The sequence below is a fragment of the Galeopterus variegatus genome, unplaced genomic scaffold (assembly GCF_000696425.1).
Source record: "Galeopterus variegatus unplaced genomic scaffold, G_variegatus-3.0.2 Scaffold969, whole genome shotgun sequence".
In the NCBI taxonomy this organism is placed as follows: domain Eukaryota; kingdom Metazoa; phylum Chordata; class Mammalia; order Dermoptera; family Cynocephalidae; genus Galeopterus; species Galeopterus variegatus.
This window is the reverse complement of record NW_007727080.1, coordinates 128,106-154,114: the sequence shown is the minus strand read 5'-3', so window position 1 is coordinate 154,114 and position 26,009 is coordinate 128,106. Positions and strand designations below refer to the sequence as shown.

Below are 26,009 nucleotides of genomic sequence, written 5' to 3'. Positions count from 1 at the left end.
TGTGGAGAAACATAAAAATCTAAACCGCGAGGAGCTCCGCTGCTCCGGTCGGCCAGTTAGAGCGGCCCGAGGGGGAGGACGGCCGTGCCCGTCCCAGGACCGTGTGAGACACAGGCGCTGCGCCCAGCGGCTCAGAGGTTCCCCAGGGCAGGCCCGGGAGAGGTTAAAAGAAGAAAAAAAGTTTGCGCTTTGCCTCCCCAGGGCGGATCCGCCGCTTCTTTGTAGCGGTTTCTGCGGCGACCTTGGGCTCCGGGAGTTTGTCTCCACAGTCTGCAGAGGTGCAGCGGCCTCAGTTCTAAGCGCGGGTATGTCCCTGTCCTTGGGTGTGTGAATTCTGAAAGAGCCAATCCTTCCAGATGGATCCTGAGTAGCTAACTGGGTATAAATTCAGAATGGAGCCCATCAGCATTGCTGACTAGCAATTTATGCAATGGGTCAACTGCTGCAGGGAAGTCTCACTTCGCCGCCTATAGACTGTAAACTGTAAAGTGGTAATTGGCCAGAACTCAGCAATCTAGAATACGTCTTTTGCGTAAAGGGCCAAACCAATCGGGAATGAACAAATTGAATCTCATCTGCATAGAAGACCGGAGTGGTAACCTGGGCGGGAACTTCTGCTGTGTAAGACAGACTGTTCTGATGGAGCGCACTGTCGTTTCGTACTGAAGCTGTATCTCCCCCGTTTGCAAACTGTTTGCTAAATAAAGTCTCCCTTTATATCCAAATTATTTTATTTTATTTTATTTTATTTTCTTAAAAGATGACCGGTAAGGGGATCTTAACCCTTGACTTGGTGTTGTCAGCACCACGCTCACCCAGTGAGCAACCGGCCATCCCTATATGGGATCCGAACCCGTGGCCTTGGTGTTATCAGCACCACACTCTTCCGAGTGAGCCACGGGCCAGCCCTATCTCCAAATTCTTTTAAAGTGAATTTGTTAACAGATGAAATGAATGACCCAGGACCAAAGCACATGGTCAGTGGCGACCAGAGGGTTCCAAGGCACGTGTTTGGTACAAGGCCTGAATCCCATTCTCCCTCAACAAAAAGGAAATTTATGTGCACAGATTCACCTAAAAGAACCTCTTCTGGTAATGGTCTTCGGACTTGTTAAACTAAACTGCTGAGATCCATGCGGTATTAACCAGAGAGCACTTGATAAAAACGACAAAAACTCTAAAATCTTCCTTTCCTCTGCCTCTTTAAAGTTGGCACAGAGACTTAAGAGGGTAACACAGAAGGTGTATGATAAGTCTCCATAGAACCCAGAGAACAGATTGTAAAATTCCTCTTTGGATCCTGTCCTGGGTCACCTCTGGACCAGAAGAAATTTCTTTACAGTTTAAGCACATTTGTGATATTTTTACATAGCTCATGACACAAATGATGAACTCAAACTTAACCTAGCTTTGATGGTACCTTCCCATGGGATCTGAACATCAAAGTAATCGACCCCTTTTTCTGACCAGAATCTGAGACAGACACTCTGAGGTTGAAGAAAAACTAAAACAACCCTCTGGCCAAGGGCTCAATATTTGGTTGGCATGGTAACTTCCTGAAATCCTGCTGTTGCCCAACAATCACATTCCTTCCCACACCCTACTAATTGTGCTGGTAAAGGGGGCTACCTAGGCTAAAAACACTGTATTTAAAATACCAGATGTAGGGCCGACCCCCGTGGCGCACTCGGGAGAATGCAGCGCTGGGAGCGTAGTGACGCTCCCGCCGCGGGTTCGGATCCTATATAGGAATGGCCAGTGTGCTCACTGGCTGAGCGCGGTGCGGGTGACACCAAGCCAAGGGTTGCAACACCAAGCCAAGGGTTGCAATCCCCTTACCGGTCAAAAATAAATAAATAAAAATAATAAAATAAAATACCAGATGTATTAGTCATTTTTTTTTGTCCTTTTTGAGACCGGCCGCACCGCGTTCAGCCAGTGAGCTCTGTGAGCGCACCGGTCATCCCTATATAGGATCCGAACCTGCGCCCTCCCGAGTGCGCCACGGGCTCGGCCCCATTTTGTGTTGCTATAACAGAATACCTGAGACTGGATAATTTATAAAGAACAGAGGTTTATTTGGCTTACAATTCTGGGACAGTTGCATCTGGCATGGGCCTCAGGCTGCTTCTACTCAAGAAAGAAAACGGCACGCAGCTGAAGGTACAAGCAGATCACATGGTGAGAGGAAGCAAGAGAGAGAGGAGGTGCCAGAGTCTTAAACAACCAGCTCTTGCAGGAACCAATAGAGCAAGATCTCACTCAGGTCCCTCTCCCCTGGGGACAGCATTAATCCATTCTTGAGAGATCCACCTCTATGACTCAAACAGCTCCCAACACTGCCACACTGGGGATCGGATTTCCACATGAGTTTTGGCAGGGACGAGACATCTGATCTGTCACCAGACCAACAGTCTGTTATCTGAATAAAAATGGATATGTCACTGTTGGCTTGGTCAATCTCCAAATCCAGCTCCGTCCCAGGCCCAAATGCAAATTTCAGTCTTCAGAATTGACCGATGAACTATGACCCATAACCAGCCAATCCGAATTGAACAAGCCTGTATCCTTCATTTGGTAAGAGGACCTCAACCGTTACCACCAGTAAAACTCTCCTATTGCTGGAGTGCCCCAGTAGTCTTTTGGATGACACTGGCAAAGTGTTGGTGTTTGACATTGAAAGCAGTAACAACCCACCAGAATGGCGTAAAGCTACTTTTAAAAAATTTTTTGTTTGTTTTTTTATTAGCATATTCATTATTACAAATCGTAATTTTTCTTTGTGCCCCTTACCCAACCTGTCACTCCCCAACCTCCATCCCTCTCCACCCCCCATCTCTAGTAATCTCAGGCTTGTTCTCTCCTTCGGAAAGTTCAACATATTATGGTCTTGTTTGTCTTTCTTTCTGTTTTTCTTTCTTTCTTAGCATCCAGTTATGAGTGAGGAAATGTGGTATTTCTCTTTCTGTGTCTGGCTTAACATAATTTTTTCCAGACTCATCCATGTTGCTGCAAATGGCATTCTTTTTTATGGCTGAGTAGTATTCCATTGTGTATATATACCACATTTTCCTTATCCACTTGTCTGTCAATGGACATTTAGGTTGGTTCCATATTTTGGCTATTATAAATATAGCTATGATGAACATGCGAGGGCAGGTATCGCTTCTGCATGATGGTTTCCATTCCTTTGGGTAGATACCCAGTAGTGGAATTGCTGGATCATATGGTAGTTCTACCTGTAGTTGTTTGAGAAAGCTCCATACTGTTTTCCATAATGGCTGTACAACAGTATAGAAGAGTTCCCCTTTTCCCACATTTTCACCAGCATTTGTTATTCTTGGTCTTTTTAGTAATGGCCAGTCTAACTGGGGTGAGATGATATCTCAGTGTGGTTTTGATTTCCATTTCCCTGATGTTGAGCATTTTTTTATATACCTGTTGTGCATTTGTATGTCTTCCTTTGAAAAATGTCTATTCATCTCCTTTGCCCATTCTCTAATTGAATTATTTGGTTTTTTTAGTGTATAATTGTTTGAGTTCCTTATTCTATCAAACTAAAAAGCTTCTACACAACAAAGGAAACCTTCAACAGAGTGGAAAGACAACCTACAGAATGGGAGAAAATATTTGCAAACTATATATCTCACAAGGAATTAAGACTACTTTAAACTGAGAACATCTGAAGCACTGCCTGAGATCACAAAGCCTCCCAGATCCAAACTTCAGTGGATACAAGCAACTGTTACCTACTTAAGCCATAAAATATCTCAGGATACTCTAATGTGCCCCCAAACAGCTCAAATCAGTTTTGTCCCTCCTTTTCCCCAAAGACAATCATGCAGACTTTAGGGGCAGCTGGCTAGTGCTGCCAGCAGATTCACAGTTTTACTGTTCCTGCCTACCTTTATATTCCCTCCCAGATATAACCACAAAAGCCTTTACTGAGGCATTGGCCTCCTTTGAAGCATTGAAATTAGCATTGTTCACTCACACACACACATCTGCCCTCAATTTACCCAATTTTGGTAAGCCTTTTCACCTATATTGCCACAAAAACAATGGGATATAGCTGTGGATATTCTAGAACTTTTTCCTCTCGAAGTCCAATAATATATTTCGCATGTCAGTTGGACCATGTGGCATAAGAAATACTTCCATATCTATGTAGCAGCCTCAGCTGCCATCCTAATTGACAAAGCCATTCCCCTTACACTAGGTTCCCCTGTTCACCTTTATGTTCCCCATGCTGTGTCAGCTCTCACCAGCCTGTAAAACAGAAAGCCTCCCTACTTGACAACAGACCAACTAACTCCTCTGTCATTGTGCACCTCTGTAATACTCTAAACCCAGGTACACTATTACCCCTCCCTGGTGATGGAGAACCCTACTCCCTTCCACATGATTTCCTTACAATGGTACAGATGGTTTCTAAACTACAAGACCTCATAGACACTCCTATGAGCAATACAGACTTTATTCTGTGATAGTGCTTATAAAAAAATTTTTCAGAGAAAAGTGATAACTGGCTATGCCATAGTGATTTTGGCAAAAGAGAAAACTACCACTAGTTACACTGACTAGATGTGCTTTGGAGTCCGCCATGCTATTGGCACAGTTTGGAAGCCCCATGGGTTCTTGATCTCTGTAGGTGCTCCTATTAATGATGGGCATGTCATTCCTACGCTATTACAGGCTATTTACCTTCCTACAGAAATTGTCATTGTTTATTACCCAGCCCTTACCCAGAATATTCATAATAATTTTATGAAATAATAATGCTGACAAAGCTGCTAAATGTGCAGGTGAAAACAGACCCCCATCTCTTCACTCAGCTTGCTACCCTACCCTTATCTCTGACTGATACTAACTCTCAGGCAAATGCCCCACAACCTAAAAAAGACAAATGGCCACAAAAGGGTGCCAACGAATTATCAGATGGATTATACATTGGGCCAAATGGACTTTCTGTAACCCCCTAACCTTTGACCTTTTGGCTTGCATAGTCACCCATCAAATGGGACATATTTCTATTCTTTTATGAGATGGTCAGTCAGGTGAGGTCACAAAGAGGAGACACAGGAGAGACTCAGGAAAAAACAAAGTTTATGATACTCACAGGTCTTAGAGACAGTAGCCATGCCTTGCTACACGGGGCCACATGGGACACCAGGATGTCAGGAGGCAGAAGACCAGAGTGAGGGAAGGTTTAGGCCACAGGCTTTTTGGGGTTTCCATGGGAAAGAAAAGGCAGTTTAGGATAAATAATTTTAGCAGCCTTCAGGCTATAGGGTACTCCTTAGTTGTCTGGCACCTGGTCCAGGGATGATTAAAGCAGAGGAATATTGCTTCCTTGGGTGTAAGGGCCAGATAGAAGAGGTCTGGCTCTGGATTGGTTAGTTTGCATATCAAAGACATGCTCCTAGCTGGACTCTTTGTCCTCTTTAAGAATTGGCTAGGCCCAAGAAAGCCAGTCTCTCTCCAGCCAGAAAGGTTTTTTTAAATGTGAAAACATCATAATATACAAAACATTTAAAAATTCTTACAATACATATGCACAGATGGGATGCCCTGGCATCCACGTATTTCTGACGAAATTATTTCCCAATGCACTACTTGTAAATCTCACTAAGATTCTGGAGGTAACCAGCATACCACAGGGGGTCCTCCAAGATCCACACGGCTCTTTATGGCACTCCAAGTGGACTTTATAGATTTACCTCAGCTTTAGGCTATTCTCACTGCATGTTTAGTGGATGGACTGTGCTATGCTATCCAACTACACATGCAAATGCCATAACAGTGATTAAGAAACTAATAACAGATTATTCCTTGTTTTGGCATTCCTTTAAGAATTGGATCAGGTCAAGGAACTCACTTAACAGCAGAAATAAATCACTTGCTTGCAAAGACTCTGGCATATTTATTAAAATTTCATATTCCCTACTATCCTCAATCCTCAGAAACATAAACATCTTTTATTGTTTTTGTTGTTGTTGTTTTTAATTTTATTTTGTCGATATACAATGTGGTTGATTATTGTGGCCCATTGCTGAAACCTCCCTCCCTCCTCCCTCTCCCCCTCCCACCCAACAATGTCCTTTCTGTTTGCTTGTCATGTCAACTTCAAGGAATTGTAATTGTTATGTCTTCTTCTCCCCCCCGCCCCTGGGTTTTGTGTGTGTGTGTGTGTGTGTGTGTGTGTGTGTGTGTGAATTTATTTATTTATTTTTATCTCCCACCAATAAGTGAGAACATATGGTATTTCTCTTTCTGTGGAGAAACATAAAAATCTAAACATAAAATGAACTCTAGAAAAAATCTGCTAAGAAACTAGATTTGAACAGCCATAAGCATTATTACTGGCCCTTATAAAGATCTGGAATACTCCAATTAGGAGGACCAACCCTTTCGGTTATAGTTTTGGAAAGAAAATATGCATCGTTACCTCCCTGGGTGGAGCCTTACAAAGAACTGACAACCAACTAAACTGCCATCAGAATAAAATTTCTGGACTCATACAACCAAGCCAAGCTAGATTCATGATCATCACATGACAACTGGAAGGCCATTCTTATGGGTTACCTCAAATTGAGGATTTCCAGAGCCTAGTCACAGACTCTAGAAGCAGATGACACCATGAAGTGGACAGCTTTACCCGATATCTAAGACCAAGAACATTGTGTCTGTCTATTTGACACGTCTCCCCTCCCCGACCTGGAAAATCCTCTGACCCAGAAATTTAAACAAAACGCTTTCTCTTTCATTTAATCTCCATTGGTTGGAGATTGCTTGTCTTAAATTTCCCTCTGTTCCTCCACTATTGGCTCCCTTTCAAACTATGTCTTGCTTCAACTAACTCTTACTGCTTTTTCGACAGTTCTAGCACAACTCCAAAACCTGCTCACACCAGTCTTCCAAACCCTGGCTACCTTAACTAACCAGTCTGATTTCTGGTTATGTCAACATCTGGATAATGCAAAAAACCCTGAACTAATTTCTGTTCCTGCCAATGCAAACATCTGGTAGACCCATTCTGGACAAGGGAAGTATGAAGGAGTATTGTATTCACAAGCAGGAAGACAAAATCATTTTACTTCTTCCTGTGGTAGAGTGATTTGGCACTGGGAAACCTCCATGGGAGCTCAAGATCTATCCTTTACTAAAGTGAGGCTCTTGGAGGAAATTTTTTCTCTTTGCATTTAAAATAAAAACTGCACTGGACCCTTCCTAGGTAACATGCCTAAACAATACTGTCATCAGACATTATGGTTTGATTCTACAGATGGCACCTTCAACCCTTCTACAGATCGTATAAATGAATCCAAGGCTGATTATTATGATACAAATGTTTGCCTAGTCACTGGACAATATTCCTGGTTTGCAGGTTGCACAAATGGGACCTGCAACAGCTCAGCTGTTCCTTGCTTTGTCTGCCAATACCCAAGACTACAAATGGGTGGACCAAAATTCTGGATTGACCTGGTCAATTAATGACACCTGTCTCTATCGCTGCTGCTGTGGATTGATGTCCTCCCAAAACTTAATTCCCACTGTCACAGTGTAAAGAGGGTAGGAAATCCTATTATAGTAATTGAAAGGTAGAGCCTTGAAGAGATGATTGGTCTGTAGAACCAGGCCATAGTGAATGGATTAATAATGATGGTCTGGGGCATGATTTTGAGAGCTTTTAAAGGAGAGCACATGAGAGTCTCTCTCTCTCTGCTCTGCCATTTTCTGCCATGTGAGACCCCTGCATTGCTGTAAAGCCACCACCAAAGAAGACCTTCACCAGATGTGTTTCCCTGGACTTTGGACTTCCCAGCCTCCAAAAATGAAAGCTTCTTCTCCAAAAATAAATTTCTTTTCCTTATAAATCACCCTGTATTAGTCTGTTTCCATTGCTTATAACAAAACACCTGAAACTGGGTGATTTATAAAGAAAGAGAAATGTATTACTTACAATTTTGGAGGCTGGGAAGTCCAAAGTCCATCTGGTGGTAGAGACAGTTACCCAGGGGTCTCATATTACAGGATGGTGGGAGCAGAGAGAGCAGAGGGAGAGCTGAGAGAGACAGACAGACTCTCCTCTCTCTTCCTTTAAAGCCCTCAGAACCATGCCCCTGACCACCATTTTTAATCCATTCACTACAGCGAGGTGCTGCAATCTAATCACCTCTTCAAGGCCCCACCTTTCAATTACCATAATAGGATTTCCTATCCTCTTAATGGTCACAGTGGGGGCCAAGTTTCTAATACATAAAACTTGGGGGATACAATTCAAGCTCCAGTGAGTTTGGGGAGGACATAATTCAATACACTGCACACCCAGTTCCAGGTATTTTGTTATAAGCAACAGAAATGAACTAATGCAGCTGCCAAAACCAAACCAAAGGCCTTCCCTACTGGATACAAGTGTTTTGCAACCTGTTTTGCTCTTACTGCCTGACAGAGGCACGTGGGAAATGGAGATGTGCAGATGCCAACATAACTAATGATGAAGTTGTGATGGACACCAGAACCAGTATGGTGGGTCAAAGGTTTCACTCTGGCCTTGTCTGTGAACAACCCAGGTATCTTTATGTTGCAATAAGGTATGTAAAGCGTTCCCACCTAAATGGTCAGGGCTATGTGAACTTGGATATCTGGCACCTACCCTCACCAAATATCTCACTTTAAGAGCTAACCAAATTACAAACCTGGGATATTTCATAACAAAGTAACACCAGATGAGACATCATAGACGATCCAGCCTATTATTACCAAAAGTCAATTCAAAAGTAAAAACCCTTTTTCCAAGTTTTGTAATTTATGATCTAGAAAAAGCAATTCTAGACATTTCTAAAGCAATAGAGCAAGGATTCAGTGCCACTATGCAGACCTCGGTAGCATGCCATCAAAAGTTAGCAGTTTTGGGCCAGCCCGGTGGCGCACTGGATAGTGCACCGCTTGGGAAGCGCGGCGGCGCTCCCGCCCGAGGGTTCGGATCCCACATACAGACCGGTTCCCGCTCACTGGCTGAGCGAGGCGCGGGAGCAACACCGAGGGTTGCAATCCCATTGCCGGTCCCGGTCCGGTACGGGCGCGACACTGAGGGTTGCGATCCGTTGCCGGACACGGAAAAAGACAAAAAAGACAAAAAAGACAAAAAAAAAAAGTTAGCAGTTTAGCCTCTGTACCCTAAAATCATTCATGTTCTGGATATACTGACCACCCAACAAGGAAGAGTTTGTGCAATTGTTGGCAAACAATGCTTTTTCAATGTGAATAAGACAGGAGAAGTAATGCCTAATCTACAGTATATAAAAGAACAAATTAACATCCTGCATCAAATAAGTAAGGCACAGTTGTTTGATTGGACCAACTTATTTCCAGGAGTGGGAGACTGGTTCAACAGAACATGGATCTGTGTGTTCATATTTGTTCTTTTCTGCTTATTTGTCCTACTCTGTTCTTTGCCTTTTAACTCCTGACTTCTGTTTCAAGTCTTCTCTCCACAGCAATTGACCCAACACCTTATCAATGAAACTTCATGTCAAGTTGCAAATTATTCCCTGAGGGACTGACAACCCATCAGAGTGACACAAAGACTACCTTAACCTGAGAACATCTGAACAAACAGCAGCTGTAGGGGGAAAATAAAAAAAAAATTAAAAGAAAAACTTATCTAAACTTCCATTTGATGAGTAAAGCAGGCCTTTCTGAGAATTCAGCCACCATAAACCCCCTCCGAGGGAGCCTCCTGTAAGGAGGAGACAAACTCAGCAGTGAGACCTCCTGAAGAATAGAATTATATGAATAAGTTCTATCAGAACCTTCTATGCTTTCACTCTGAAGCCTTAACACATACTCCATTAAGCTGATATATAAACCTTTACCCTTGGCTGTTCTGAGATCTACTCCTTATGTAGTGCTCTTGCCTGCATCAACTTTTTTCCTATTAATCTGTCTGTTGTTAATCGATTTGCAGGCCTCCAACCACTGGAACCTAATTTGGTAGAGGAAAAGTTTGTCTCCCAACAACACTTTCTAGACTTTTCTGGATAGACCAGAGAGTGTGTTTGAACAGATAAGGGAATTTGAAAACTTGATTTTTTTTTTTTTTGAAGGTGGAAGAATCTAATGTATGCATCAACATAAGACATTCTCCTTTTAAATTTGTCTCAAAGAATAAACTTTGGGTAGTTATACTGTGTATTTCAGAACTAGCTGAAAAATTTTTATTTCCTTTAGGGAGAAAGCTACAAACCATTTAAGCTGGTGCTTATAACAAAATACCTAAAATTCGGTAGTTTGTTAAGAAAATGAAATTTATTGCTTACATTTTTGGAGGCTGGGAAGTCCAAAGTCCAGGGAACACATCTAGTGAGGGTCTTCTTTGGTGGTGGCTTTACAGCAATACAGGGGTCTCATATGGTAGAAAATGATGGAGCAGAGAAAGAGTTCCATGCACTCTCCTTTCAAAGCCCTCAGAACCACACCCACAACCACCATTACACCATTAACTTAATCACCTCTTTGATGCACCACCTTTCAATTACCATAATAGGGTTCCCCACCCTCAACTGTTACAGTGGAAATCAAGTTTTGCGGGGGACATTCAACCCAAGGCAGCTGGGATGATCTGCGCTTTCCTGACATCCTGTGGGCATTTTAGTCTATGGTCTAATGGGGTGTTTGTCTGGTGTGAGTTGTAGCATCTTACCACCATGGGCAGCAGATGGGAGCGGGACTGTAGGGACAGTGTAGATGGAGCACTTACTGTGTTCAACACTTCACTCTACTCAGTCCTGTGGTGAGTTCCTTATATGTGTCTTTCTAGCTAATCCTCACGTATAGTGCTCTCCCCATTTTGCAGATGATCTAACTCAAAGGGTAGATAACTTGCTAATGATTATAGTGTTACTGAAAAAGAGCAGGATGCAGAACAGTGTGTCTACTATATTATCTTTCATAAAAGAAAGGGAAATAAAAAATATATACATGTATGTATTTGCAAATAAAACAGGAAGGATAAGCCAGAAGTTAATGAAAGTGATTACATATAAGATGGGTGGACAGTGAGATGCCCACCTCCTTTTTAAGAGCTGAATATAAACAAATGAATATTGTAGCAAATTGATAATTTATTAATACAGAATTATTATTTCAAGTTACATTAAAAAACAGTACTCTGGGTACATCCTGAGAGGTGCGTTTATAGTAATGTTGATGTTGTCATAAGAAGGTCAGAAACAAAAACTATTCCAGCAGTACAGGGCACAATAGAAAGCCCCTTGAGCTACAGGAAGGATATAGGACTTCCTGTGTGTGTTGTACAAAGTGCAGTTAAACTCTGGCATCGAAACTAGAGAAGCCAAGCAACTTTCAGCACTGAGTATTTGTGGTACTTATTTAGCCCTTATTTCACAATGTCAAGTGCTAACAAAGTTAAGGGAAACACGTAATGAGGATTTAGTCACGGGAATGTTAGAAAATGTCTATTGGGAGGATAAAGTCTCATTTATCAAATAGCATGAATGATTTTGAGATGTGGTAAGCCACACAATATTGGGTTAAAGACTATGAAACTTTAATGCTTCCCTCTGTAAGGTCTGTAGGGCATGAAAAACCACAGAAAATAGTTTCACCAGGTAGAGGTGGTGGTTACACAGCATTGTGAAAGTAATTTCATGCAATTGTATGTTTTAAAATATTTAAAATAACAATCTTTAGTTTATACATATTTTACCACCATAAAAATTAAATTTTAAAAAATTCAAAAAATGTGTTTCTACAGAAATTCAGACTCAGTAATTCCATCAGAGCAGAAAGCAACTCATTATATATTAGAAAATTTAATTTTCCAGTTCACTTTAAAATTTCCTTTTTTTTTCTGTGACTGAAGCTTAGAAATTTAATTCCATATGCCTAAATGTGTCAACTGTAAAATAGTTTAATATCTCTACTTACCTCATAGAATTCTTAAACAAAACAAAACAAAACAAACAAAAAAACTAATGCCATAGGGAAATGGCAAACATTGTCCAGAATATAGTGAATTCTCAATTGTTACTTTATTTTTAATGAGTATAATTTTATAATTATGTCTTGTTTAGTAAGATAATTACCATGACTGTGTCCTATATGTTTTCTCTTACTGGTTTGTTGTATGTCAAATTTATATGTAGTAACTTAAAATTAGAAGTGAAGGGAATTATAAAATTAGTATGGGTCCTGTATTTATTAAAATGGTGTATAAGTTACTGCATACAAAATGTTATTAATGTTATTAATGTTGGTATTTTAACCTGGTATTCTAAACTTGTATCTGAATGACAGTATAACTTATTTTTTGACTTAAGGTATATTTGGCCTAGTATTATTATGGCTACCTCTGCTCTCATTTGGTTAATGTTTGCATGGAATATGTTTTTTCTACTTTTTGCCTATTTGACTTTTCAAATCTGAAGTGAGTCTCTTGTCGATAGCATAGAGTTGGGTCTTTTTTTATATATCTTTAGCCAATTTAATCTGTTAATTGGTGCGTGTAAACAATGTATATATAATAAAGTTGCTAAAAGGGAAAAAACTTACTATTAAAAAAAGAAAATAGTTTCAAAATTCCTAATGATGGACACAAAGGCATTTTTGTTGTTCAGATTTTAAATCGTTTTATAGGAAAAAAAAAATCTTATTTTTGCCTACTCTACACCCCAGAAAAAAATCTCTTTCTATCATTTTGCAACAAATGAAGCATAAGACACATTGGCTGGAAAAAATGGTTTTTATTTATTAGCCAGTTCAAAGGATCACCAGACATTTTAGCTTCCTAATTCCTTCTACATTTAATTAATTAAAATTCTACTTAAGGAAGATATATTATTCTATAATTATCAGTATGGACTCATGGATATGAGGGTACTTCAAAAAACTCATAGAAAGATTCAAATTTCAATTCCATTTTTTCCATGAACTTTTTGAAGCAGCTCATGCATTGTTCTTTGAATTGTAATCCAACACTGTCGTGATGGTATTCAAATTGTTCCAGCTTTGGCCTTTGAAAACTCTTTTAAGTTGACTCCTGTATCCTTTTGACATGCTTCCTTCCTCTTTTTGCTTTGATTTGTTTTGTTTTTTAGCAATTTTTCACTTTCTGGTGCTTCAGTATGCTCCAGGCTCACCTTGTATTTTTCCTGCCCCACCCTAGAATCAGTCATTTTTTTATGGTTCTTCATACTGAAAAATAGTTTTGGAAACCAAGATCTGAGCATGAGATGTGCTCATTGCTACTATTACTAGGGTATCCAGACACCCTTTTGGTGGACAAAGCTATGATATGTATGTATATATGTTCATCCGTGTATACATAGATACCTATATTTCTATATCTGAATATCTCAATATCTCCAACTCCCATTCAGCCTCAGGGATTAATTCTAGCCTCATCTTACCCTTTGCTTTTTGTAACTTCTTTTCTGTGACAATGAAAAACCTGTCTCCTATTATCTACATAGTACTTATTTATTTGTTAAACTCTATTATATGTGTAATGTATGTACAACTGTAACTCAGTTACGTAAAGTAGTTATGGGATTGCTAACCTGTGCCCCTATAAGAAACAAATTTACCAACTAGAATGTAGAGTTTGCCTTTTTGTGTTTAGCTTTACAGTATCCAGTCAAAACATTGTTTTCAAAAGTTGTCAGCTTTCACATATATATATACTTTAAATGTTGATTCATCGTTATTAAAATCTAATCTAGATACAAAATGGAAGCAAACCAGAAAACTGCTTAATTCACTTAAATCATGTAAAGGAATTGGGATAGATTTGTCATTCAGTTCTAATCTTATGTAGATGGACTACTGGAGGACAAATACTTTTTATTCTTCAGGTTGATATCTCATGACTTTATAAAACATAGAATATTTAACTGTAGCAGTCTTAACCAGCAATCAATGCCACTGCAAAGGAATAATTTAGGGAGAACAATTGCATTATTACCTTGCAGCAATTCTGCAGCATGTGACTGACTTTTGAAACCCACAAGTCTGCAAAATCAAAGGTGAAGAAAATGCCCATTCAACATAAAAAAAAAGTCATGGTATGAGGGTACTACAAAAAGTTCATGGAAAGATTTGTATTATCTTTCAATTCTATTGTATATAAGTAATTACAACTGTGAGGAAATGTGTATAATAAAAATAGTTGTTTTAGGAAAATATAGATGATTTTCTCAATTTTCTAAACTGAATGCCTTAGGATGTAATAATTAACTTTTGAGGGAGATCTTTGTGGTGATATAATAATTCTGAATCTGAATTGAGATGGTTACATGAATCTACACATGACAAAATGAGGTAGAATTACAGAACATTGGCACACATGTCTCATGTCAATTTTCTGGTTTTGCTATTGTACTATAGTGACTTCTGCTAGAGGAATCTGGGTGAAGGGTACATGGAGTCTCTCTGTACTATTTTTGCAACTTTCTGTGAATTTATAATTCAGAATAAAAACTTTAAAAAATTAATAACATTTTGGAACCTTAAATTAAACTAAACATTTGTGTGTGTGTATGTGTGTGTGTGTGTGTGTGTAGTGTGTGTGTGTGTGTGTGTGTGTGCGCTAAAAACTAGATGTCTTTTTTTATGGGTTTTTTTTTCTGTGTTGTCATTTTAAACTATCTTTCAGAAAGACTGAAGCAATTGGGACATGTATAATGGGATATTTAAAATTTCATTCTCTTTGGCTGAGTAATTTCACTGAGAGTGTATCTTAAGGAAATACTCTGCCCTTTCATACCTTTGTCTTCTTAATAAAGAATTCCTACCAAGATGTTCAAAGAATCTTAGCTTATAATAAAAAATTCAATATTGCCAGTATTCTCTTCTATCTCTCCTCTTCTTTCCCTCCACTATACTCACAGGCAAAGTGCCAGCTCCGGGTAACCCTACCCACCTACCTATTCCTGGCCTGCACCTGAGCATGGATGGGATTTAACAACTAATGTGCAGCCAGATCTCCCATTTAAGTTCACAATCATAAATCCAAAACCGACTACTTAGCACTGCCTCACAGTTCTACAGTTTCTGCTCTTCAGAATGACTACATCATACTTTCCCTTCTCTTCTGTCAAAATAGTCTTATATTACCTGCATTCCACATTCTTATCAGATGACCATGCCTCATATTTCATTGAGAAATAAAAGCAATTAGTAGACAGTCTATCATCATCCCACCAACCTACCCCTATCGGTTACCACACTCTGTTTATCCTATTTCCACCAACTGCCCTTGAACCTATCAGTGTCTGCCCCCTGCAATCTTGCCTCAGCCCTCTCTATTGAAGCATCTGTCAATCTATGGGATTGCTCTTGTCAAGGATACTGCTAGCCTCCATCTTGACAAATAAATGGTCCTATTAAGTTCTTAACAGATGTCACAGTGCTATTCTTAATAGTTGGCCACTTTCTCTTTTCAAATGCCTTTCCTGAATCATCCTGTGATGATTAATTTTATGTGTTGACTGAGCTAGAAGGTGTCCAGATATTTGGTTAAACACTAATCTGGATGTTTCTGTGAGGGTGTTTTAGATGAGGTTAACATTTAAATTGGTAGACTATAAAGCAGTTTTCTCACCCTAGTGTGGATGGACCTCATCCAATCAGCTGAAGGGCAGAAGAGGACAAAAAGGCTGACCTTCCCCTGAGTAGTCCTTCTTGCTTGACTTCCTTTGAACTGGGACATCAGCTTTTTTCCTACCTTCAAACTCAAATTGAAACATTGGTTCTTCTAGGGTCTCGATTCTGCCAGCAGTGGGACAGGAACTACACCCTTGGCTCTCTTGAGTCTCTAGCAATGATTCTTAAATCTGCATCTCCAACCCTCATATCTCCACTCAGCTCCAAACCTGTGTGCATTTGTATTTCTTTATCATCTCCACTTGGATGATTCATAGGCATCTCAACTTTAGTATGGCCAAAATCTAACTCTCAGTTTCTTCTCCCAAACTGCTTCTTCGATTTTCCTTATCCCAGTAAGTAATGAATAGCCACCCAGTTGCTCATTCCAAAAATCAGATGGCCTTTCACTATTCCTTTCTTTCCCTTTCCCTTTTGCCTGACACATCCAATCTATCAGCACATTTGCACGTTCTTTCAACTCAATTGGCACAACATAATCCAAGTATCTGTCAGCATTGCCCTAGTTTAAATCACCACTTCCTCTATCACCTCCCAACTCTTCTACTGCATCTGATATTGTCCCCCTAAAATCCATTCTTTGTGCCTTAGGCAAAGAGGACTTTAAAAAACATAACCAGTATCACATAATCCCCTTACTGAAAAGTCTTCAAGGGCTTCCCATCATAGAATAACATTCACACTCCTCACATAGCCTATAAACTCCTACATGATTCGTTGCTTTAATGCACCAAGGTTGTTTTTGTCTTGAGACCTTTGTTCTAGGTGTTCCCTCCACCTGAAATTCTCACCCTGTCTCCATCTTCATATGGCTTGAGTTATTGTCACTGAAGTCTCAGTTTAAATACTACCTTTGAGAGGCTTCCCTTACCTGAGCTCCCAATCTGAAGAAACACCATAGTCAGTCATCATGGCACATTACATTACTTGGATGTAATTTTCCATTTTCCCTCTAGAATAAATGAGAAATAGTGGACAGTATAGCCATCAGAGAACACAGCATTAAAAGAGAGTAGGAACTTTTGAATGAGAATAAAAGTGATCCTTTTGTCTTTTTGAAATCTTTGTTTCGGTCAAGTTGAATGATGTGTGAATTTTCACTTATTTATCCATTTGTTCAACATTCAACAAACAGTTACTGTTCTAGATGCTGGATATAGCAGTGTACAAGACAGATGTAAGGTTTCTACTCTATCAACAGGAGAAAAACAATTCACACACTCACAAAAAAATCACACTTTGAAAAGTACTACAATGAAAATGAAAACAGAGTGATGTGGTTGACAGTAGCTGGTAGGCTACCTAACAGGCAGCAAAGCATAGCAATTGAGTGAAGCCTCTGATAAGCTACTTTCTTGCTATGTATTGAAATTTTTACCTAACTTTGCTGGGATTCAGTTTCCTTTCTGTAAGATGGAAATGATAATAGTAGAGTCTATCTCATTAGATTCTTGTGAGATTGTATGAGTTTTGCATGTGAAGGGACATTGTATGAGTTTTGCATGTGAAGGGACACCCATGCCTGTCATATAGAAATACATTTAATAAATTCTAGTTTTTATTTATTTGTTTATTTGTTTGTTTGTTTGTTTTACTTTAAACAGGGAACTCAGATAAGGTTTCTTGGAGGAAAAAACCTTTAAATGGAGATCCAAAAGATGAAAAGTATATCACTTGTGAAGATGGGGCTAGGGGAGAATGCTCCAGGCCAAGGAAATAACTGGTACAAAGACTCAGGTTGGATCCAGGGTGGGGAATTTCAATGACTGCAGCTAGCTGGGGGGCGGTGAGTGATCATGAGTGGCCTTGTAGACCAGGATTAGGGATTTGGATTTTAAATGAAATGAGAAGGCAATGGAGAGTGCTAAGTGTGAGAGTTGGCCCAGTCTTGTTAGGGTCTTTTAAAAGGATCACTAGGCCTACCACATGGAGAATAGAATTTTAGGAAGGCAAGGGTGGAAGCAGAGACCAGTTAGACTGGGAACTATTTCAAAAGTTAAGGCAAGAGACACTACGTGCTGGATAGTAGTAGAGATGGAAGGAAGTGGATGGATTAATTTTTTGTCATTCTTGACTTTTAAAACTTACTATTCTGTTATTGTACTTTTGTTTTCTATTTTACAGATATTTAAAATTGTAGGTGGGCTGGTTAGCTTAGCTGCAGAAAAAAAAATTGTAACATATGTTCATATACTCTAGTCTTTTTCCACTGAGTTCTTCAAAGCAGAGAAAAATTGACCTTTCTTCCATAGCTGTGTTTAAAAAATTGACCTTTCTTCCATAGCTTCCTAATAGTTCTTCATTAATTTAAGCTTTTCATGTTTAACTTACCTTTGGACTATTTTTCTAATTTCTATCCAATTATTAAAATATATTCATTAGTTTTCTTTATCCCCTTGATTTTAGAAAATCTTATACAGCCATGTTTTCTTTTTTTTTTTTTTTTTCCCCTTTTTGTCTTTTTTCGTGACCGGCCACGGGATCGCAACCCTCGGTGTTGCTCCCGCCCCTCGCTCAGCCAGTGAGCGGCCGGTCTGTATGTGGGATCCGAACCCTCAGCGGGAGCGCCACCACGCTTCCCAAGCGGCGCACTATAGCAGTGCGCCACCGGGCCGGCCCCGTACAGCCATGTTTTCTGTTTCTTTCTGTTTTTAAACTTGGACTTGTGTATGTTTCTGAATTCTTATTGATTGAAAGTAGAAGTTTACTAGGCCGGCCCGTGGCTCACTCGGGAGAGTGCGGTGCTGATAACACCAAGGCTACGGGTTTGGATCCTATATAGGGATGGCCGGTTTGCTCACTGGCTGAGCATGGTGCTGACAACACCAAGCCAAGGGTTGAGATCTCCTTACCGGTCATCTTTTTAAAAAAAAAAAAAAAAAAGAAAGTAGAAGTTTACTATACCACTATGATTCTGTAATTGCTGCATAATAGGTCTTAAAAGCTGATAATAGCCCTTCTTTTCAGATATTCTGTTATATTCAAATCAATATATTTTCCATGTGAATTTTTATAATTATTATTCTTTGCATTATATTTAGCATTCTCTACATTTAATTGATATTGTATTACTATAAAAATTTTATACGCATTCACAATTATGAATTAAATAGAGAAAACAGACAAGTAAAATATTTAGTCTCAAGCTTCAGAACTTATTTCTTATGCACCCAGTTATGCAATGTTTATTTTTATTCTGTTTACCTTCATCCTTTATATCTATAAACTCATTCTATTCAGGAATATGCTATAGCTTTCCATGTATTCAATTCCTTTCTCAAAAGACTCCCAGTAATAAACCTAAAGCTAGCACTGAACTTGAACTTACTGTGTAGCAGGGACTGTTCTAAGCCCTTTACATTTTTAACTCATTATAATTCTTCCAGCACTATGAGGTAGGCACTATTATTTCCTCCATTTTATGTATAGGTTAAACTAAGGCACATAGAGATTAAATAAGCTCCCACAGCTACCAAGTGGTGGAAGCCAGGATTCTCACCCAAGGAGGCTGCTGTGCAGGCCATTTTCTGAAGCACTGCCCAATATAGTTTATAATTAAACAAATGAATGTATACTACATCTTTTGTTGTTTTAAGTATTTAATTTTGTGTATGTTATAAATTGGATCTCTTATTTTTCAGTTTGTTATGACTTGTTATAAAAGGATCCTATAGACTAAATCATAAGTGTAAGTGCTTTGGCTGGCAGATCATGAAAACATGAAAATGAATTTAATTTAGCTAAATTGGATTTGAAGGTATGGGAAACCTAAGTGTGATTTAGAGGTTGGTTGTAAGGAAAAGAAAAGAGCCTTAGATGAAACAGTATTTACAAGGCAACTGTTTAGAGCATTAGTCCTCAAACTTGGCTGCTGTCTTAGGGTTCTCCAGAGAGACTGAACCATTGGAATCACCTGGTATGATTTACAAAGAAAAAAAAATAAAGATACTGATGCCTGAGTCTCACTCCCAGGTAATCTATCTGAGGTGCAGTATGTATACTGGGAACTTTTTTAAACCTCCAGGTAATTTTAACTTATGGCTAAATTTTAAACCTATTTCTCATATTGTGCAAATTCTGGTTAGTACAGTCTACTAATAAAATATACCAGCGTGTACACCAATGTTCATAAAAACAATATTCTCAGTAGCCAAAAGGAGGAAACAACCCAAATGTTCATCAACAGATGAATGGGTAAACAAAATGTGGTATATACTAGGGTACTTCAAAAAGTCCGTGGAAAAACAGAAAAAGATGATACGAGTCTTTCTATGAACTTTTTGAAGACCCAGTGCATACAATGACATATTAATCAGCCTCAAAAAGGAAGAAAATTCTGATATATGCTACAACATGAGTGACCTTGGACACATCATGCCAAGTGAAATAAGCCAGACACAAAAGGACAAATACCATATGATTCCACATATATTCATATAAGTAATCTAGAATAGTCGAATTCATAGAGACAGAAAGTAAAATAGTGGTTACTAGGGTTTGGGGGAGGGGGAAATTGGGATTTATTGTTTAACAGGTATAGAGTTTCAGTTTGGGATGAGGAAAAAATTCAGGAAATGGATAGAGGTGGTGGTTGTACAACACTGTGGATGCATTTACGGCCATGGAATTTGACACTTAAAATGGTTAAAAGGATAAATTTTATGTTATGTACATTTTGCCACAGCAAAAAACTTTAAACGAACAAACAAAAATATGTCAGTGAGTGTTCTATGAATCTCCTTTCCCAACTAATTTTACAGTGTTAATGTTCAGGAATCTAATACAGTGTGTTTGAGTAATTACTTTAACAGAGGTTGTTTAGTGATTTTTTTTTTCCTCATGCCATTTTCCAGAAAGGCAGCACTTACACTTTACTAACAATTGTTAGCTGTTATAAAACCTTGCCTCTTGTGCAGGCAGGTAGGCACATGAAGCTGAAATCAGCAGTGCACCGCTGTGGAGGTTATTTCATGTGCAGCCTTTGAAGCAAAGTCTGGAGCTCAGTCTTTGTCACCTCACACCTTTGATGTGCTCCTGCCTGGACTGCACATGTACACACCAAACAAAACTAAGTCATCAAAGTCATTATTTTTTATTAAGTGAGACATTTATCAAGAGAAGTATGCTTTGCATCTGACTAGATCATGTTTCTGGTGTTCCAAAGAGAAAGATGAATTAAACTGGAACATCTTTCTTTATATAAATTTTCATTAGTACCAAAGAAAAATGAGGCCCTTTTTAGGCAATCCAGATTGGCAAAAAGTAATGGGTAACGAAGTCAAAGAAAGGCCTTGGTTTACCATAGTCCTGATGTTCTGCCTTAGCATAAGTTAGGTTAAACTTCTTGGCTTGATCTTCATATGCAAAACAATTGTATCAAAAATTCAGGTGGGATAGGTGTAGCAAATTAGTAATATTTACAATATCTAAATTCTGAAAAATGCAGAGTCTAAGAGATCTAGTACATGTGCTTCCTTGGCAAGCAGAGGACTTTAGAACTGTACTACCTAGAAGTGTGCTCTTGAAATGTGGCTAGTGCTATGGAATGTATCCATTTCCTAAGACTGCTGTAACAAATTACCACAAATGTAGTGGCTTAAGTCACCACACATTCATTCTTCTACAGTATCTTTTACAGTTCTTCATCTTCGTGTTCACAAGGTATTCTCCCTGTGCATGTCTCTCTGTGTCCACATTTCCTCTTTCTATAAGGACACCAGTCACATTAGATTAGGAACTCACCCTATTCCACTATGACCTCATCTTAACTAATTGCATCTGCATTGACCTATAAGGTCACATTCCAAATAAGGTCACATTCTGAGGAACTGGAAGTTAGGACTTCAATATATAAATGTGGGGGAGAAACAATTCAGCCCATAACACCTGGGACGTGGCCCTTTTCCTTATGGTCTAAGGTGGCAAGCTAGAGATCCAGCCATTCCATACTCATTCAGGGTCTTCTTAAAGGGCCCACCCTTGCAGGTCCTTCTTTGTACATCAAGGCAGATGTTAGCTCTGGAGTGTCTTAAGGCAGCCAAGCACTAACAGACTCTGGTTCTGAGGTGGTTGTTGGAGAGGTGTACTCCTAAGGAGAGCGCTAAGCACTCTTCAGTAATGCCTCCTCTTCAGAAGCAGAGTCAGAGAAAAGCCTGGCTGACAAAAAAGGACAAGGAGAGGGAAGGTTGTCACTTCTCTTTAGATCATTCCAGAAGGCCTTCATGGAGGGGAAGGGATTGCAGGGGATGTTTACAAGACCAAATTGCTAGGGTAATCTGGCTTATTTCCCAAGGCTGGATTCAAATTTTATATCCTACAGAACTGCAGGCAGGGGTCATTGCCGCTTTCATTCCTTGTGCACTTTCTTTCCTCTCCCTTTCGGAATGTCTCTTCTGCTGTGGGTTAAGGTTATTGAGTGTTTGCCTTGTCTACTAGATGGTATATTCCTTGAGAGCAATATAAAAATAGAAAAGCCCATTTTATGTCCAATAGATCTCATGGAAGAGGTGGGAGGGGAGGGGGGACTCATAGCTTAAATCTTAGCTCTAGCACTTACTAGCTACAGGAATTTGACCCCCCAAAACCTTAGCTTTATCACCTGAAAAATGAGATAGCAATATTTACCTTTGCGGAGTTGTTATGATTATGCAAAATAACATATGCAAGAGCTTGGACTACAGTACATGCTCAATGCTAACTATTACCCATGATTTGTCATGGCATTTCCCTGGGGCCTAGCACAGTGCATCTCACAGAGTAAGTACACCATAAATACTTTCAGCTCCAATAGGGATTTAGATCATGACTAAAGCTCTGGGCTAGACTCAAGTCTGGAAATTGATGATAAATTACAATAGCCATTGCAGTATAGTAAAGCAGAAACCACTGGAAAGGAAACAGTTATCAAAAACAAACATTGCAGGGGGGAAATAAATACATATAATTTTAAAAGTACCACCTGAAGGACAAATTAAGTACATACTCATATGTATCATTTTACAGTAACGAGATTATAGTGTAACTGATAGAGGAAATAGGACAATATGGTTTGAGGACTCCCTTACACACAGGAGCCAGATCTAACTCAGACCTCTGATTGCAGGTGTGAAAGCAAGCTCTTTCAAACACAGCTAGTGACAACTGCCTACAAAAGCCTTCTAAAGAGTATTAAGTGTGACCTTGGATGAGAACAGATGATAATCTATAGGTAATGGTATTTCAGCAGGAATCTCTCCCTATGATTTGGGGCTATATGTTTCATGGTGTCTGCTCAAAGAAAATGCTTCCCAAAGCACTAAGCTCTCTAACACCTGAAATAATATTTTCATTGCTAACAGTGCAAGGTTAAAAGAACACGGTGTGTTACCTGTCTACGGGAAGCTATGTTCTGAATTTTTTTTTAAAGGTTTTACATGTATATTTTTGAAGAGCAGCCCAACATTAAACTCAAGATGGTATGTAGCTATAAATGAAACATCTGCTATCGGCTTCTTGATGTCTTCTAGAGTAGTGTTATCCAATAGAACCTTCTGTGAGTATGAAAATGTTTTATATCTGTGCTGTCCAATATGGTAGCCAATAGCTATATGACGACTTGTTTAATTAAATTAAAGATCCAGTTCACTGATACACTATCAAGGCTTATTATAAAGGTATCCATTTACTGTGTCAGTGTGTCCTCCAATGGTCAAATGTGTCCCCCAAAAGTTCATGTGATGGAAATTTGATCCCCACTGTACCAGTGTTAAGAGGGTGGGAAATTCGATTATAATATTTGAAATGTGGGGCCTTTGAGAGGTGATTGGATCATGAGGATTGGGCCCTGGTGAATGGATTATTCATGAAATAGTGAGTTATCACGGGTGTAGACTGACTGTGGCTTTATAAGGAGCACATGAGAGAGCTCTTCCCATTCTCCTACAGGACCCTGTAGAGAGTCACAGGCCCACACCAGATGTGGCCCCTGGACCATGGACTTCCCAGCCTCCAAAACTGTAAGAAATAAATTTCATTTCTTTTAAATTATCCAGTTTCAGGTATTCTATTATAAGCAACAGAAACGGACTGATACACAAACCAACTGATAGAACAGAATACAGTCAGGAGATAGGTCCACACATAAATGGTTACTTGATTTATGACAACTGCAAGTGGGGAAAGAGATCTTTTAAATAAACATGTTACATCAATTGGCTATCCACATAGGAAACACATAGGAAAAAAAAGGATCTGGAACCACATCTCTATACCACCATTCACAAAAATCAATTCCAAATGGATTGCAGTTCTACATGAGCAAACCAAAATAGTAAAGCTTTTAGAAGAAAACATAGAAGAAATCTCCATAACCTGGAGTACACAGAGATTTCTTAAATAAAACCAGAAAACACTAACCATAAAAATTAATAAATTGGAGTAAAGTCATGTGTTGTTTAACGGCAGAGATATGTTCTGAGACATGCCTTATTAGACAATTTTGTCATGAAAACATCAAAGAGTGTACTTACATGAGCCTAGATGGTATAGCCTACTAAACACCTAGACTATTGATCTGACCACTGTCTCATATGCAGTCCATCATTGACTGAAACATCATTATGCAGAACATCACTATTTTAAAACTAAGAAAGTTTTTTCCTCAAAAGACACCATTAAAAGGCATACCTGACAAAGGATGACTATTCAGAATATTAAAAGCAAAAACATAACAATACTGTATTAAATGCATAAAAACTTGCTAAGAGTGGGGCTGCCCAGTCAACTAAGTTGGTTAGAGCATGGTGCTGATACCACCAAGGTCCGGGGTTTGATCCCTGTACCAGCCAGCTGCCCCCCCCCAAAAAAAAAAAATTGCCAAGAGGATAGCTCTTATGTTGTGTTCTTATCAACAATAATAATAAAGAGAGTGGGAGGAAACTTTTGGAGGTGATGGATATGACTACAGCATAGATTGTGCTGATAGTTTCAAGGGTATATACTTACCTTGAAATTCATCCAGTTGTGTATATTGAATATGTACAGATTTTAGTATGTCAATCACACCTCAATAAGTGGTTTTTTAAAAAAATCCCCTTAAAATAAATAACCCGTGGTATATTAACATAATGGAATACTACTCAGAAGTAAAAAGGAATGAATTACTGACACACAATAACACGGAGGAATCTCAAGCACAGTATGCTGAGTGTAAGAAAGCTTACACAAAAGAGCATACTCTCTATATAATTCCAGTTATATAAAATTCTGAAACAAGCAAAGCTGATCTACAGTGGGGGAAAAAAGAAAAAAAAAAGAACACTGGTTGCCCCTGAGAAAGTGGAAATGGGAGGGAACATGAAGGACTTTCCAAGGCGATGGTATGTTCTACACTTGATAAAGGTTTGGGTTACACAAGTAAATTTGTCAAAACTCAGCAAACGTACACTTAAGGGTAGTGCATTTCATTCATGTTCATTTACACCAAAAGAAACCTTAAGTATTAAATTCTAGTTAATGATATACATGCTGAAATATTTAGAGGGCTAATATGTATTGCTATCTGCAATTTACTTTGGAATGCAACAATATTAACATAGATAAAGGAAAGGATAGAAATGTCATAAAGTGAGTTTTATATAATGTTGATGGTAGAATCTACATGGTAGATTTACAAGTGTTTACTGTAAAATACTTTGGTAAATATGTGAAATTTTTTATAATCAAATGTTAGGAAAATACAAATAAAAAAGACTCAGAAAAAATGGGCATATCATAAAGTTATTTCGAAATAGCCAATAAACAGATGAAAAGGTGCTCAACCTCATTAATCATTAGAGAGATGTAAATTAAAATGACACAAGACAATTATCTCCCACCAAAATGGCTAAAATGAAAAGAAATGTTGATGAGAATGTGGAACAACTGGAACTCTCATACACTGCTGGTAGGAGTGTAAACTGGTGCAAACACTTTGGGAAACTTTTAAAATACCTACCAGATCTGAACACCGTATAACTTATGACCCGGGAATTCTATTTCTAGGTATATATCCAACAGAAACACATTCATCATTCATCATGATCAACAAAAGATATACATGACAATGTTCAAGGCAATATTTTTAATAGCTCCAAAATGTAGACTACATCAATGCCTATCAACAACTGGCTGGATAAATAAGTTGTGGTATATTCACACAATGGAACGCAATACAGCATTCTCATGAACAAACTATGACTATGCTCAAAATATGAAGGAAACTCATGAACATAATAGTAAATTAAAGAAATCAGACACAAAAGAGTATATGTCAAAATGGTTCCTCTTATATAATGTACGAACAC

The 26,009-nt window shown here is 38.8% G+C and overlaps 1 protein-coding gene across 1 annotated transcript in view; it reads left to right on the top strand.

Annotated features, from left to right (window-relative positions):
* The window catches only part of ERVMER34-1 (endogenous retrovirus group MER34, member 1), a 10,000-nt gene extending 396 nt beyond the window's left edge, over nucleotides 1-9,604 (top strand). The window contains 4 exon segments of the mRNA XM_008573836.1: nucleotides 3,924-4,028; nucleotides 9,376-9,450; nucleotides 9,487-9,555; nucleotides 9,558-9,604. Of these exon segments, the coding sequence (XP_008572058.1) occupies nucleotides 3,924-4,028; nucleotides 9,376-9,450; nucleotides 9,487-9,555; nucleotides 9,558-9,604 (296 nt within the window).
* The last annotated feature ends 16,405 nt before the right edge of the window (nucleotides 9,605-26,009 follow it).